The 13,862-nt window shown below is 37.1% G+C and overlaps 1 protein-coding gene across 1 annotated transcript; it reads left to right on the top strand.

Moving 5' to 3' along the window:
• Positions 1-526: 526 nt before the first annotated feature.
• Positions 527-12,662, top strand: CUNH5orf46 (chromosome unknown C5orf46 homolog). The gene is made up of 3 exons (XM_021151129.2): positions 527-596; positions 9,116-9,269; positions 12,605-12,662. The coding sequence occupies exons 1-3, from the start codon at positions 527-529 to the stop codon at positions 12,660-12,662; spliced, it is 282 nt and encodes a 93-aa protein (XP_021006788.1).
• The last annotated feature ends 1,200 nt before the right edge of the window (positions 12,663-13,862 follow it).

Genomic DNA, 13,862 nt, shown 5'->3' with positions numbered 1-13,862 from the left:
TAGGAAAGGGGATAATATTTGAAATGTAAATAAAGAAAAGATCTAATAAAAAACTTAAAAAATAAGGTGCTCTAGTCTAGGACAAAATCGCATGTTCTTTCACATATGCAAATCCTTACTTTTAATGTTTACATGAATGTAAATGAGGAGTTATGAGAGTGCTATCAACTATGAAACTTGATAGGCAAGTTCCCTAAGAGGGGAACAAGAAACATAATGAGAAAGTGGACGTAAACACAAAAGGTTACATGTGATAGGAAAATTGATCGGAGCCTATTAAAAGTAGAACAAGAGAAAATGGAGAAGAAGTGAAAAAAAGAAACAAAAAAAAATTAAACTCAATTACTTTGATTTTGAAAGACAGGGCAGAGCTCATTGGTAGAGATGTCAGAGCAAGCCATGTAGATGTCTTGTGCAACTGCCTACATTTCACAGCAGGTGATGTCATCACAACTGTCCTATAAATTGAGCAAACCTTCAGGTGCACCTTGGCAACTTATCTGCACCAATACCCAAGACAACAGGAATGGCTGTCTCAGTTCTGCGCCTGATGGTTGTCCTGGGACTGAGTGCCCTAATCCTGACATGCAGGGCAGGTAAGTGTTTCTGATCACAGCCCAGAAATTTGGCCATAGTTAGTTGTGATGGGTGGAAGCTGGCACTGATCCAGAACACTAAAGGGGAGGGGCATTTTGGCGCCACATAAAGAACACTGGGCTGGGCCGTTGGAAACACATCTAATACACAAAGCAGTTTTATTAAGCTTAGTTTTTGTTGTATCCTCCATTCTCAGTAAATGTATGATATTTGAAGAGTCCTTTCTTATATTCTTAAATGATAAACTGACACTATTTCATTATGTTATATTCTTTGAGAAATGTCTGTGGGGTGTTTTGATGAATATAACTAATAATGTTCAATTTATGATAAAGATCATTAAAGAGAAATCTAAATTAAGGTATGATATTTAATACCTGTAGATGTCAAACAATTAAGGAAATGGTTCTCACAAATTTATAAAAATAAAATTAAAGTGACAACAGTTTAGAATAGTGCCTGGTTAATAATAATCACCAAAGAATATTAAACACAACTGTTATAATGCACAATATTTTTTTAAGTTTGAGGACAGATTTATTAGCTTTAAAAAAAAAACAGACATTTTGTATATCTCAGCTGCTTCTTGGCCACAGAAAAATAAGTAATGCTATTTGAGTTATCAGACATGTGGTGGCAGACAGACCCATGGCAGGGAGGAGACTTACAGTATCAAGAAGGCCCACAGTATCAGAAAAATCTAAAGTGATGTGGGAAGGTGCATGCTTAATGTAGAGATAGACGATGAAAAGTTACACTTTCTAAGTAGTTCAGACAACCTAGCAGACTCACCAAGCTGCCTGGCTGCAACCTAGTAAGCTACTGTGCTATGGGTGGGAATTCTGTGAGGGAAAGGTACAGAATCTCATTAAGGTGATAATATTATACCTATCTCTTTGGCATGGCTTAAGGTAAGCTTGCCTTCCTTCTCTGTGAGGGGTGGTACTTTAGCCAGGTGACTAACCTGGCACAAGTGGAATGATAGATCTTCACCAAGCCAGATATCTATTCTCTTTACCAAAAGGTGTCTTACATTCACGGGACTTTATTGCTTTATTGCTCCTCTCCACTAACCTTAAAATCATTTAGGGACTGTGTCAGGTACCAGAGATACCCCTCCCACAAAACCCCTCTGGCATCTTTGGTTTCTGGCAAATACAAGGTTGCTAAGTGATCCAAATACATTTCTTACTTTTAGTGGAGAAAGAATTGAGTATACCTAGGGTTTTTTTGTTTTGTTTTGTTTTGTTTTTGTTTTTGTTTTTACCCTAAGCTGCTTAGTCAATTTTTATCTCCTGTTATTATTCACCCTTCATAAGAAGTAACTTAAATGCTTTTATGGAAGTATGGCAATGACCAATCTGACTTCTTATAGTGAAAGATTATGTTGGGCATGGCAGTTGGGGTACCAATTCAGTGGATCTTTCAGAAAGACCCGAACAGGCATTGATAATTTCATAAAAGCTAGGTATATGGAGGAGAGGAAGCCCTTGACTATTGCCTTGAAATAGAAATGTGAAAGAGAAATAAAGACAAGATATTAGCATTACAAACTCTAGACAAATAATCAGGGGAAGCCATAAGAGAGGGTACTTTAAAAATACCCAACAAAGCCTACTGGAATATCTTGATGGGCCCACAAGAACATGCAAACATTAGTCTTGTTTTTTGTTTTAAGTTTTTCTTTTGGCCTACAGATTGGTCTCAAGAGTGATGAACTCAGGATGCACTTTTCAGGTGCTTCAGGAGCTGTTGGAGTGTATTGAAGCACAGTGTGAGGTCCTGCCCAGATGGCTTCTAGAGGGGAGAAACAAAGAAGAAAGTTATCTATCACATGATTTTCAATTGAACACAACAATGGTCGCATCTCTCTGGGCTGCAAGTAAAAAGTGTAGTGCCAAATTGAACCAATAACCTGATGTCCTTCATCTTGTGTAGCAATTTTCTTCCTAAGACAAAAAGCATGAGTGAGAAATGTCTGTCTAAGCAACATTTTATATACACTTGAGCTTAACATCAATGAGTGTGATTACTTGGACAATTAACCAACATACATCTTAGTCTTTGGCTGTACTTTCCTGTCAGGTGTTTAAGACCATACCAGCACCAGAAATTAATCATTTTCATTTTGTAATCAAGGCCAGTTGAGGTTCTGATCCTCAGTGCTCTCTTGGGATCCAGAGGAACTCCTGTCCTGGCTCCTTTGGCTTTTCTTGTACCATTTGTCTCCTCTTCTGAGAAAACATCAAAGACCTTGCTTGACCTTCATTTGAAGGCACTAAGGTGGTTTTTTCTTATGTGTTGATCCTCCTGTTTGTAGACTAGACAGTGGTTATATCACATTCAGTTTTGTCTCCATGGCCTCCCTGAGCAACAGGACAAGTGACTCTTCAGAACTACAGGACATGTCCAGAGATGTTCCCTGAGAACTAGTTGACGTTGGAGGGCAAGTAGCAAAGTATTGTCACTTTATATTTTTCTGTCCACATTATTATCAGCCTTAGGTGGCTGAACACTCAGAAGTTTAGTTACTCTGGCTTGGTATTTTTAACTACCATTTACTGTTTAAATAAAACTTAACTCAAAACATAAAATTTATATAAACTTTCATTAAATACATATAATATTTTAAATATCTTATATATTTTAGACATAGTGATATATGATCATTTTAAAGCAGTAATTGGAACTAATACCAAAAAACAGATTAATAAGAGAACCCCATTGACTTAAATAGAAGTTAGATATCAACATATTGAAATTTGGCACGCACGAGGACATGTGTGTGTGTGTGTGTTTTAAGTCTTATCCTTTCCATACCCTATATAATTTACCCAGAACTCCATAACTTCCTTAATCTTTCTGGTTTTCTTTCCCATTTGGAAATCATGTATAATCTTAATAGGCTCTCATAATAATCCTACTAAATAAGAATCCCATTTTCGCATTGTCCTTGCTTGGTATAGATTAGTAAGCTAAACTTGCAGAGGGCAAGCGTTTTTAGTACAAGCACAAGTGGAAATGTCTGTCATTGGGAAATGCAAATCAAAACAACCCTGAGATTCCACCTCACACCAGTCAGAATGGCTAAGATGAAAAATTCAGGTGACAGCAGATGCTGGCGAGGATGTGGAGAAAGAGGAATGCTCCTCCATTGTTGGTGGAATTGCAAGCTTGTACAACCACTCTGGAAATCAGTCTGGTGGTTCCTCAGAAAATTGGACATAGTACTACCGGAGGATCCAGCAATACCTCTCTTGGGCATATATCCAGAAGATATCTCAACCGGTAAAAAGGACACATGCTCTACTATGTTCATAGCAGCCTTATTTATAATAGCCAGAAGCTGGAAAGAACCCAGATGCCCCTCAACAGAGGAATGGATACAGAAAATGTGGTACATTTACACAATGGAGTACTACTCAGCTATTAAAAAGAATTATTTTATGAAATTCCTAGGCAAATAGATGGACCTGGAGGGCATCATCCTGAGTGAGGTAACCCAATCACAAAGGAACTCTCACATTATGTACTCACTGATAAGTGGATATTAGCCCAGAAACTTAGGATACCCAAGATATAAGATACAATTTGCTAAATGCATTAAACTCAAGAGAACGAAGACCAAAGTGGGGACACTTTGCCCCTTCTTAGAATAGGGAACAAAACACCCAATGGAAGGAGTTACAGAGACAAAATTTGGAAGTGTGACAAAAGGATGGACCATCTAGTGATTGCCGTATCCAGAGATCCATCCCATGATCAGCTTCCAAACGCTGACACCATTGCATACACTAGCAAGATTTTGCTGAAAGGACCCATATACAGCTGTCTCTTGTGAGACTATGCTGGGGCCTAGCAAACACAGAAGTGGATGGTCACAGTCAGCTATTGGATGGATCACAGGGCCCCCAATGGAGGAGCTAGAGAAAGCACCCAAGGAGCTAAAGGGATCTGCATCCCTATAGGTGGAACAACATGATGAACTAACCAGTACCCCGGAGCTCTTGTCTCTAGCGGCATATGTATCAAAAGATGGCCTAGTTGGCCATCACTGCAAAGAGAGGCCCATTGGACTTGCAAACTTTATATGCCCCAGTAAAGGGGAACCCCAGGACCAAAAGGGGGGAATGGGTGGTTGGGGAGTGGGGGGATGGGTATGGGGGACTTTTGGTATAGCATTGGAAATGTAAATGAGCTAAATACCTAATGAAAAAATGGGAAAAAAGAGGAAATGTCTGTAATTGTGAAATCTGAGTTCCTGGATTCTTTCCATTGCAACTAAGTGAATGTTTGATTTGTGTCCCAGGAGGCACACAGAGGACTGAGAGCAAGCGCAGCATTTGCATTTAGCAATTCAACATTCTGTCTCCAGAATACTATGAATTCTTGACTTGCCTGTGTTCAGGGTATTGCAGAAAATAGCATGTGTAACCACTTGGCACCAGGTACCTTGAGATGTAAGCTAGTAGAACTCACAGCTCCAGATGTCCAATGTGAAACCCAGATGAACAACGTAAAAGAATTATGGCATAGGGGCACACAGGACTGTCTGTGTCAACTCTGCTTCTGAAGTTATCAACAGAGTGATGGGAAGGGTGAGATTTATGTTGTAAAGACAATTCTCAGTTCACCTCATAACCTTTGAAACCTGTTAAATAAGGACAGTTGTAAATGTTAATTTCCTTTCCTATAAAATAAGACAATTAGGGGCTAGAGAGATGGCTTAGTGGTTAATAGCACTGTCTGCTCTTCCAGAAGTCCTGAGTTCAACTCCCAGTGTGATCTATATCTGATACTCTCTTCTGGCATGTAGGTGTACATGCAGATAGGGCAGTTATATAAATAATATAAATAAATAAATCTTAAAAAATGTAACTATTGATGTTAGCAGATAAAATGAGCATGCTTTTATAAACACGTATGATGTAGAATTCCATATGTTTCTTGTATTTGCTCAGAATTTTATAATCACATTCAGTTAAGAACATCAGATGAATACTAAATGTAAATAAAACCTACTCTTTATTATATTTTAAAAGAGAAAATATTTAAATATGGACATTGTGAGTTGAGATTTCTGGGCATTCCAATAGCACTTGACATTTTCATGATATTCTAAAATGTTAAAGGAAAATGAAGTTAGTATAGCTGTGCTGCTATTATTAATAATAGCACTAATAGTGCCATAGATAAATTGCTGTTAATTTACTTTGGGTCTGATTCTCTGAGAGGTGGTATATATACTATGGTTACATGTTTATATACACATGAATACATGAGCAATATATATATATATATATATATATATATATATACACACACATATATCTATATCTATATCTATCTATCTCTATCTCTATCTCTATCTCTATATCTCTCTATCTCTCTATCTCTCTATCTATCTATCTATCTATATCTATATCTATATCTATATCTATATCTATATCTATATCTATATCTATATCTATATCTATATCTATATCTATATCTATATCTATATCTATATATATATATTGCTCTCAGCTTTCCATACTCTAAGCTCTGGATCCTTGGATGTTGAAAAGCTAGTATTTAGTATGACATTAAGAGTGACTAAAACTGTTATTATATTGAAAGGAAGGGGTCTTATTTTGTGTGGGAATATTTTGCCTTACATGTAATAGGTCACCTCAGAGAACCATCCTATGGAGGTCATGCAATACAACATGAAGACCATGTGTGCTGGAGTTAGATGGAATTCATGCACTAGCTCAGTCACTTTTTCCTGAGTGACTTTAGGTAAATTGTTTGATTTCCCAGAGCATCTCAATTCTCCTCTGGAAACTGTGGCCCCATCTTGGAGGAGGATAAGGATACAGTCTGTGAGGATATACTAGCACAGCACTGTATGGCAGAAACTCCACAAAAGGAATCTGCTATCTCTCACAGTGAAACTAAACCCATTCTGAGCACTTTGGTCCCAGACCTCTATGTGAGAATCACCATCTTTATTTTAAGTCTTAAGTGAAAAGGCTCTGTATGTCCTCCACATTGAAAGAAACCAAACCAAAGGAGTGGGGAGTATGGGGGACTTTTGGGATAGCATTTGAAATGTAAATGAAGAAAATACCTAATGAAAAATTGGGAAAAAAGAAACCAAACAAAAGCAAAATGTGTTCTAAATGAAAAACTCAACTGCAGGATGAATCAATAGTTGATTATTGTTTGTTATAATCCTCAGAATAAGTAGTCTGCAAAATATTTCGTTATGCCATAATAAATTTTAAATGCTTACAAAATCTAATGACATTTTTAATAAGAGTTTATATTTTTGAATAGAACACAAATTACACATTGTGGTTTTCTTTTTTTAATCATTTCCCAGTCTGGACAGAGGGGTGACTACACACCCTTTAACTGAAGTTACGGCTGAAGTGTTAATGAGTTGAGACTTTATGAATCAAAACTTGTAGCAAGCAGGATAGATACAGGACACTGTTGTATGTCTTAAAATTGTTCTTTATACAAATGATGCTTAGTATTGATCTTAAATTTTATAAACTTCGAGAATGAGGAACAAGATAGATTCTTCAGTTTTTAAACAAAAGAGATCACACCAATTAAATGGACTTTTCTAACATTCATTTTTTTCTAGTACTTGTAGTTGCTTCAGTAAAAAAAAAATTGACACTATTTTCTTATAAATTTGTATTTTCAAATAAGCAATGGATTATTGTTAATGTAATTCCATCCTCTACCACATTTATCAGTCTTATCCTAAAAATAATTTGATATTTAACTAAAAATGAACAAGGCATCAAATGATTTTATATAGAGTCTGCCCATACTATAGTTATGTTAATAACATGAAAAAGGAAAGGTCCTACCTCATCCTATTAGCAGGATTCAGAGAGAAGGCAACACGCTGTAGTTTATGCCACTCTTTAAGGCCTATTCATCTCATGAAAATGACCACCATAAACATCCAAGGGACACATGTGCATTCTTCATCATGGTTGATGAAGGACTGGACTAGTGAGTCCTATAGCCATCCTTTGGGTTGCTGCTTTCTCTTTCTATTGCACAGCCTTCTGGTCCCTAAACATTTCAGTTTCTCCATCCAATAAGCTAAAAATTGTATATCTTAAATCATAGGGCCGGACATGGTGGCGCATGCCTTTAATCCCAGCACTCAGGAGGCAGAGGCAGGCAGATTTCTGAGTTTGAGGCCAGCCTGGTCTACAGAGTGAGTTCCAGGACAGCCAGGGCTATAGAGAGAAACCCTGCTTGAAACAAACAAACAAACAAACAAACAAACAAAAAAATCATTACCCAGGGAGAAAAATTACATGGCATTTGTAAAATTATTGTCTGTAAACCAAATAAATGATATAAAAATGACAAAACTATCATTTATCTTCTGTTCACTATCATAAAAAAGTGCAAGTTGCATAATTTTCCCACAAAGAACACAGTTTATCACAGAATACTTTAAAAATCTAGATTTTGGTATCAGACAAACATGGCATTTGATTATGTTTCTATATCCTGGTATTTTTTTCCTCAAAGAAAGAGCTTTGAAATCTCTAACTTCATCTCTTTAACTTTAAATTGCCTTAGTAATTTTCATACCTCATAGAATTGTGATGTTAAAGAAACCCACTATATGAGAACTTTCTGTTAAAGATCTGTGCTCAGGGAAACTACCCATCAAGATTTTATTTTCTTTATTTCCATTACCACTGGCACAGAAACCACACGGAAACACTAGTGGCTTAATATTACATCGACCATCTATGCTTTCTGTATCTCTAGCCTGGAACTGACATTAGCTACATTGGTTAAGTCTCCTTAACTGTACAGAGTAATTGTTGTACCTGTAGCTAAGCACATATCTCCATCCTCTTCAGAGAAGCTTCTACTTGTAGCAGATAACAATTCACACAGAGACACCCTCCGACTAATCAACATGCAGAGAACAAGACAGTGGAGTGTTCACCCCGAAACTGGGCCTTCATATCACATGATTGTTCCCCAAGGTTCAAGGACTTTCATGGAAGAGGAGTTGGAAAGATTGTAAAATCCAGAAGTGGTTGATAACATCAGAAAACATTGCTTTTCATACACACCAGGAAAGATACACACAAACTCACAAGAGTTGTGACAGCATGCACAAGACCTTCACAACCCTGCAAAGTAAAATCTCAGCATAGAAGGGGAAGCCTGCCATTAAACCCAACAATGGCTGAGGAACTCATAGCATTTGATGTTTCTGAGAAAAGTCACCTCACTTTAATAGGCTGACTGGATGCCAGTACACACCCAAGTCCAAGAACTAGCTGGTAGACAGAAACTGTTTTGAGATTAGAATTTAATGAGATAATGCTGTAAAGACTGGAAGATGTAACTGATGGCATAACTTGGTACCAGGTGAATAGCAAGGAGCTCAAGAGCTCCTACGTGAGAAATAGATTTTTCATTCTTGTTGCTAAGAATCACATCTGACGTTCTTTTCTGTTTATTTTTTTGTTTACAGATGACAACCCAAATGAAAATGACAACCCAGAGAGCAAGCCGGATGACTCTAGTAAAAATCCAGAACCAGGCTTCCCCAAATTCTTAAGCATTCTGGGTTCAGAGATCATTGAAAATGCAGTGGACTTCATCCTTCGCTCCATGTCCAGAGGATCGTAAGCACTGAGACAAACCTTGTTTTGCCAGCTTTATTGTAAATAATGATCACACTCCTGAAAACCAGTGAAATGGAGCAAATGCATTCATTACATTTTTTAAGTCCCCCTACCTTAAGTTACATTTTATATATGAATGAATTGCCCTTAACTTTTCTGGTATGATAGTGCTTCACTGATATCTTTACCATAATGCTTTAAAATCTCAGGGCCATAATAAGAAGGCAGAAGAATGCAGAACCAAAACTTGGAAGACAAGTTTTGGTCCTGATGATGAATGTTATGAGTGCTGTTTGGTTTGAGTTTGAGTAGCTCATAGAGGATAGATACGTAACTGATTATCTCTCATTGGACACAAGCTGCAGAACTCTCAGGATCAGTGTGTTGGCCACCATGAAGGATGATCCAGCCCAGAGTCCTTCTAATATTCTCAGCCTGCTTTCTAATACACCTTGGATTTGACAGAGCTTGGATCTCACATGACCTCTCCTTATTCTTCATACTTCTTTCACTCTGTGCCCCTGAAATGTGCTGGTTTTTAAAGTCAGTGGAGAATTGTTTGAATTAGTCTTTCTTCACTCCATAGCATATTTACCAGAAACCAAGACTAAGGGTACAGATATTTTAAAAAGCTTTCTGAGTAACTCTGATATGAAAGCCACACCTAACCAGGTGCTCGACTACATACCTGGGCTCTAAAGTTCTATGAAACCTGAAAATTGTGATCATATTTTAGTTAAATACAGATTCTCATGTTTTCCTGGACTATCCTTGGCTTCTTATACTCAACTTACAATAAATGAAGATCCATTATAAAGGAGCAGTTAAAGTATAAAGGCTCATCTAGTAATCTTTGATATGCTTAAATCAATGCATTTGGTTGTATGATGTTCTGCATACGATTTTTCTCCACACATTGTTAAATATCAAAGATAATTTTATTTTATTATTATATTTCCTTTTGGGGAAGTTTTATTTGCATCTGTTGCCTTCTCATGATTATTAACAGAAGCAAGAAGGAGATTAATAAGAAAACTCATAAATAAAACATCCAATGAATGCAAAATAAAAAAAAAACCTAATAATGTCACATAGAATACATACCAAAGCTAGGAGGCAGAATAATTACTCCTTTGCTCTCTTTCACTAGGGAAGTCCCCTTATGCAAAATGTAAAACATGCTGTTGTAAGTTTGCTATCTGTTCTATTTGGAACCTGTAAGGTCTAAGCTCAGAAGTGTTACCTTCTTGTCTACATACTTATCATATTCAGAGCTGATCCTTCTTTGTGCTACTAGAGCTTTGGTTGAGGTCAGGCCTTAGTGTTGCTTAAGTTCTCCCGTGTACCTGAAATGTTCTACATATGGCTCATGGCCACAGTTTGGTCCTGTAACTTATCTCCAAGCTCCTTCTTAGAAAACCATCCTATCATCCTCTTGTTACCTTGTTATTCTATCATCCTCTCCTTCCTTACTCACTGTCCTCTGTCACTTTGCTTTGAGATGGTGTACTATTGCTTACAGCATTATAAAATTGTTTTAAATCATGTAGTCTAATGAAAAAAGGAAACCAGATAAGTCTATCTAGTCTAATATTCTGTCATAACATCTTTCCTATGATGTCGGACAATCAGTAAATATCCTAGAGATCATACCTGAACTCCATGTATTACAAATTGGATATGGAAACCTGAAGAGTCTTTGTTTAAAGGCAAAGTATTCCTTGTCCATGAGAATAAATCTAGAGGAGGGTAGAGTCAGGATGGGAAACATTGCAAAGTCCATTTACAAAGACCATGAGTGCTGCTGAGGTGCTGCATGAGACAAAGCTTCCCAAAATGCACTGCTAGGGTTCGATTATGTGAAAAGTTGACTTGAAAATTGTTAAGACCCAGATACAGAGCAAAAACTGCTTCTCAACAAATCTTCAGTCTTTAAGGTTAGACAATATGAGCTCATGCAGGGACAACTACAAATGAGTAGCAAGATAAATTCTATGTGAATATTAAAGTCAACTTCCAGAGTATGCAATGGGACTAATACCTATAGCAAAATGTTTGTGGCCCATGCGAACTATATGCTAGGTCTTGAAGGACCTAGTGAGATTCGACTCAAAGGGTATAGAAGAACTGTTGGGGAATTCTCAATGTGAAAATATGCTTTATTTAGTCCAATATATCAGATGCCTAAATAGGGTGTCAGGTACATAACATGTACTACATATAGATATCCTGTGAAGAAACTGAAGAAATGTGGTTTCTCCATTTGCTTTTAAGGTTTATTGGAGCAATGGGAACTGACTTCCCTCTTGTTCTAAAACTACATACATTCAAATGCAAACAGATGAATGCACACACACACATACACACATATATGAATTCCAAGAATTCCACATATATGTGTGTATGTGTGTATATGTGTGTATGTGTGTATATGAATTCCAAGAATTCCACATATATGTGTGTATGAGTGTGTTTGTGTGTGTGTGCAAATCTGCTCATGTTATTATAAAAAATTTGCTCACTCATTATTATTCCTGAAATTCTTTCATAAACCTTCACTTCCTTCAAGCAGCGCACATGCTTAGGCCTGATAATGAAGGTCCATCCTTGATGAACTGGTACTTTCTGTTATATCTACCATTCCCTCGCACTAGACACCTAGGCCTGAACCACAGATGATATTTATATGAAACCTCAAAGCCTTTGTGTGAGCTTTTTCTTCCTCTGCAAACAGTGTTTAGTCTGAAATCCAGAATTCTTTAATTATTGATCAAACCTAATCACTTCCTAAAACCCAGTGTAGAAGTAAACTCCAAAAAGAAGTTATAGACTCTTAGAGTTATAAAATCCAGTTTTTGTTGGTTTGTTTATTTCTTCGTTTTTGTTTTGTTTTGCAACTTGGAATTCATAGTACTTTGTGCAGTCAATGCAAGAACAGCAGCTCTCATCTTAAAGGGAATAAGATATAGTTTATTCTTGAGCCATTTTGAGTGAGAACTATAAACTATTGTTCAAATCTTGGGTCTTACTTCACTGTTATGTAGGAAGATCTGGAGAAGAAAATTATGCCTCAGATCTTGTTAGCAGGCTTAATTTTGAGCACAGCAGCCCAGGCCTGTAACCCAGACTACTTGAAAGGATGAGGCAGGAGGATCACAAGTATGAAACCAGCTTATGGAACAAGTGAGACTCCATTTAAAAAAAACATAAAAAATAAAAATTTTAATTAAAAAATTGAGGAAAGTAAAGGAAAATTAAAAAGTGTGGTAGGTGAAGTCATACTAACATTCCCGTAAGTCTACCTAACTCCTGCTTTCTCTCTTCTCTTTTTCAAGAAGTTTTATGGAACTTGAAGGTGATCCTGGACAGCAACCTTCAAAAGTGAACTCCTAAGGTGATTTTTAACTTAAACTTTACAAGTATAATAGCATAGTAGACACAGAAAACAAGGGTTTGGATAATCATATTCTTTTATTTGGGGAACTTATGCATAAATATACCAGACGGGTAAGGTTTCAGTTCCATCTTTACTCTAATTGCAGTTTGTTTGAAATCCCTATATTGTTATCATTTTCTGTGCCAACATCCCAGTAGGCTCCTAAAGGAGGAAGCCAAGTGTGAGGAGTGAAGAGGTCTGGTCTGTGCTACATTCTCCTAGGAACCTATTGTTGGGTTTCTGTCCCTTTGACAAATACCTGACATAATCAGGTTATAAAACGAAATCATTGATTTTGGATCTCAGTTTTCTTGGTTTCAATCTCCAATGCACTGGTGTCATTGGTTTGGACCAATAGTGAGGCAACACACCATAGGCTGGTGATCCCCTCAGTGCATCATAGCAGGGGCTTATGAACTCCTAAGCTCATGTCTATAAAGAGAAAGAGGAACAAACTAGAATCCCATAATCACTTTCCAATCATACCTTTAAGTGTGAAGACTTCCCATCTGTCCCTACCCTTCAATATTTTTAACCATCCCAAATATCACTAAGCTAGGAACCAAGTCTTTTACATCTAGACCTTTGGGAGTGCACTCCACATCCAAACTCTAGTTTGCTTTGTACAAGTCCACCTATAAGATAAGAGGGCAGCACACACCTAAAACAAAATCTAAGGACCAGGCAATCATGCAGTTAGTCAGTATAATAGAAAGAGTGGAATTTGCCGAGCTTAACACATGGAGAAAACACTAACAATTTCTCTGTCACACACACACTTATGGTTTGAATACCAAGAACACCCATTCTTTTCACTCAATAATGTCCTAAGAACTTACATTGGAATATAAAAACAAACATTTTAGGAATGAGAAAGTAGTACCAGTACCTGACATGAAATGAGTTCCTGCTACATTTTAAATGCTGGATATAGAACTAATTTATAGTCTCTGTGAGAGACAAGCATTATTATTTTTAAGCCTCACAAGTGGGGAAATGAAGGCTTGGGAATGTTGTTGATATGACCATATTAATAAGGAAGGGGGATAAGACTAGAACCTGAACCTCATGCCAAGATTTTGTGTCCTATATCTAAGCCATATATCACTACTAGAGAGCAGAGAATGACCGAGGAGGAAGCAGCTGAGAGTAATGAT

Source organism: Mus caroli, unplaced genomic scaffold (assembly GCF_978045245.1).
Source record: "Mus caroli unplaced genomic scaffold, Mus_caroli_1 scaffold_19, whole genome shotgun sequence".
NCBI lineage: Eukaryota > Metazoa > Chordata > Mammalia > Rodentia > Muridae > Mus > Mus caroli.
The sequence above is the reverse complement of the archived record's forward strand: the minus strand, read 5'-3'. Positions and strand labels throughout refer to the sequence as shown.

What these genes read in the sequence shown, in the direction of transcription:
- CUNH5orf46 (XM_021151129.2), top strand. Translation starts at nt 527, where the DNA reads ATGGCTGTCTCAGTTCTGCGCCTGATGGTTGTCCTGGGACTGAGTGCC. An exon ending in AATCCTGACATGCAGGGCAG is followed by an intron (nt 597 to 9,115) that starts GTAAGTGTTTCT and finishes TTTTGTTTACAG; the next exon opens with ATGACAACCCAAATGAAAAT. An exon ending in CGCTCCATGTCCAGAGGATC is followed by an intron (nt 9,270 to 12,604) that starts GTAAGCACTGAG and finishes CTCTTTTTCAAG; the next exon opens with AAGTTTTATGGAACTTGAAG.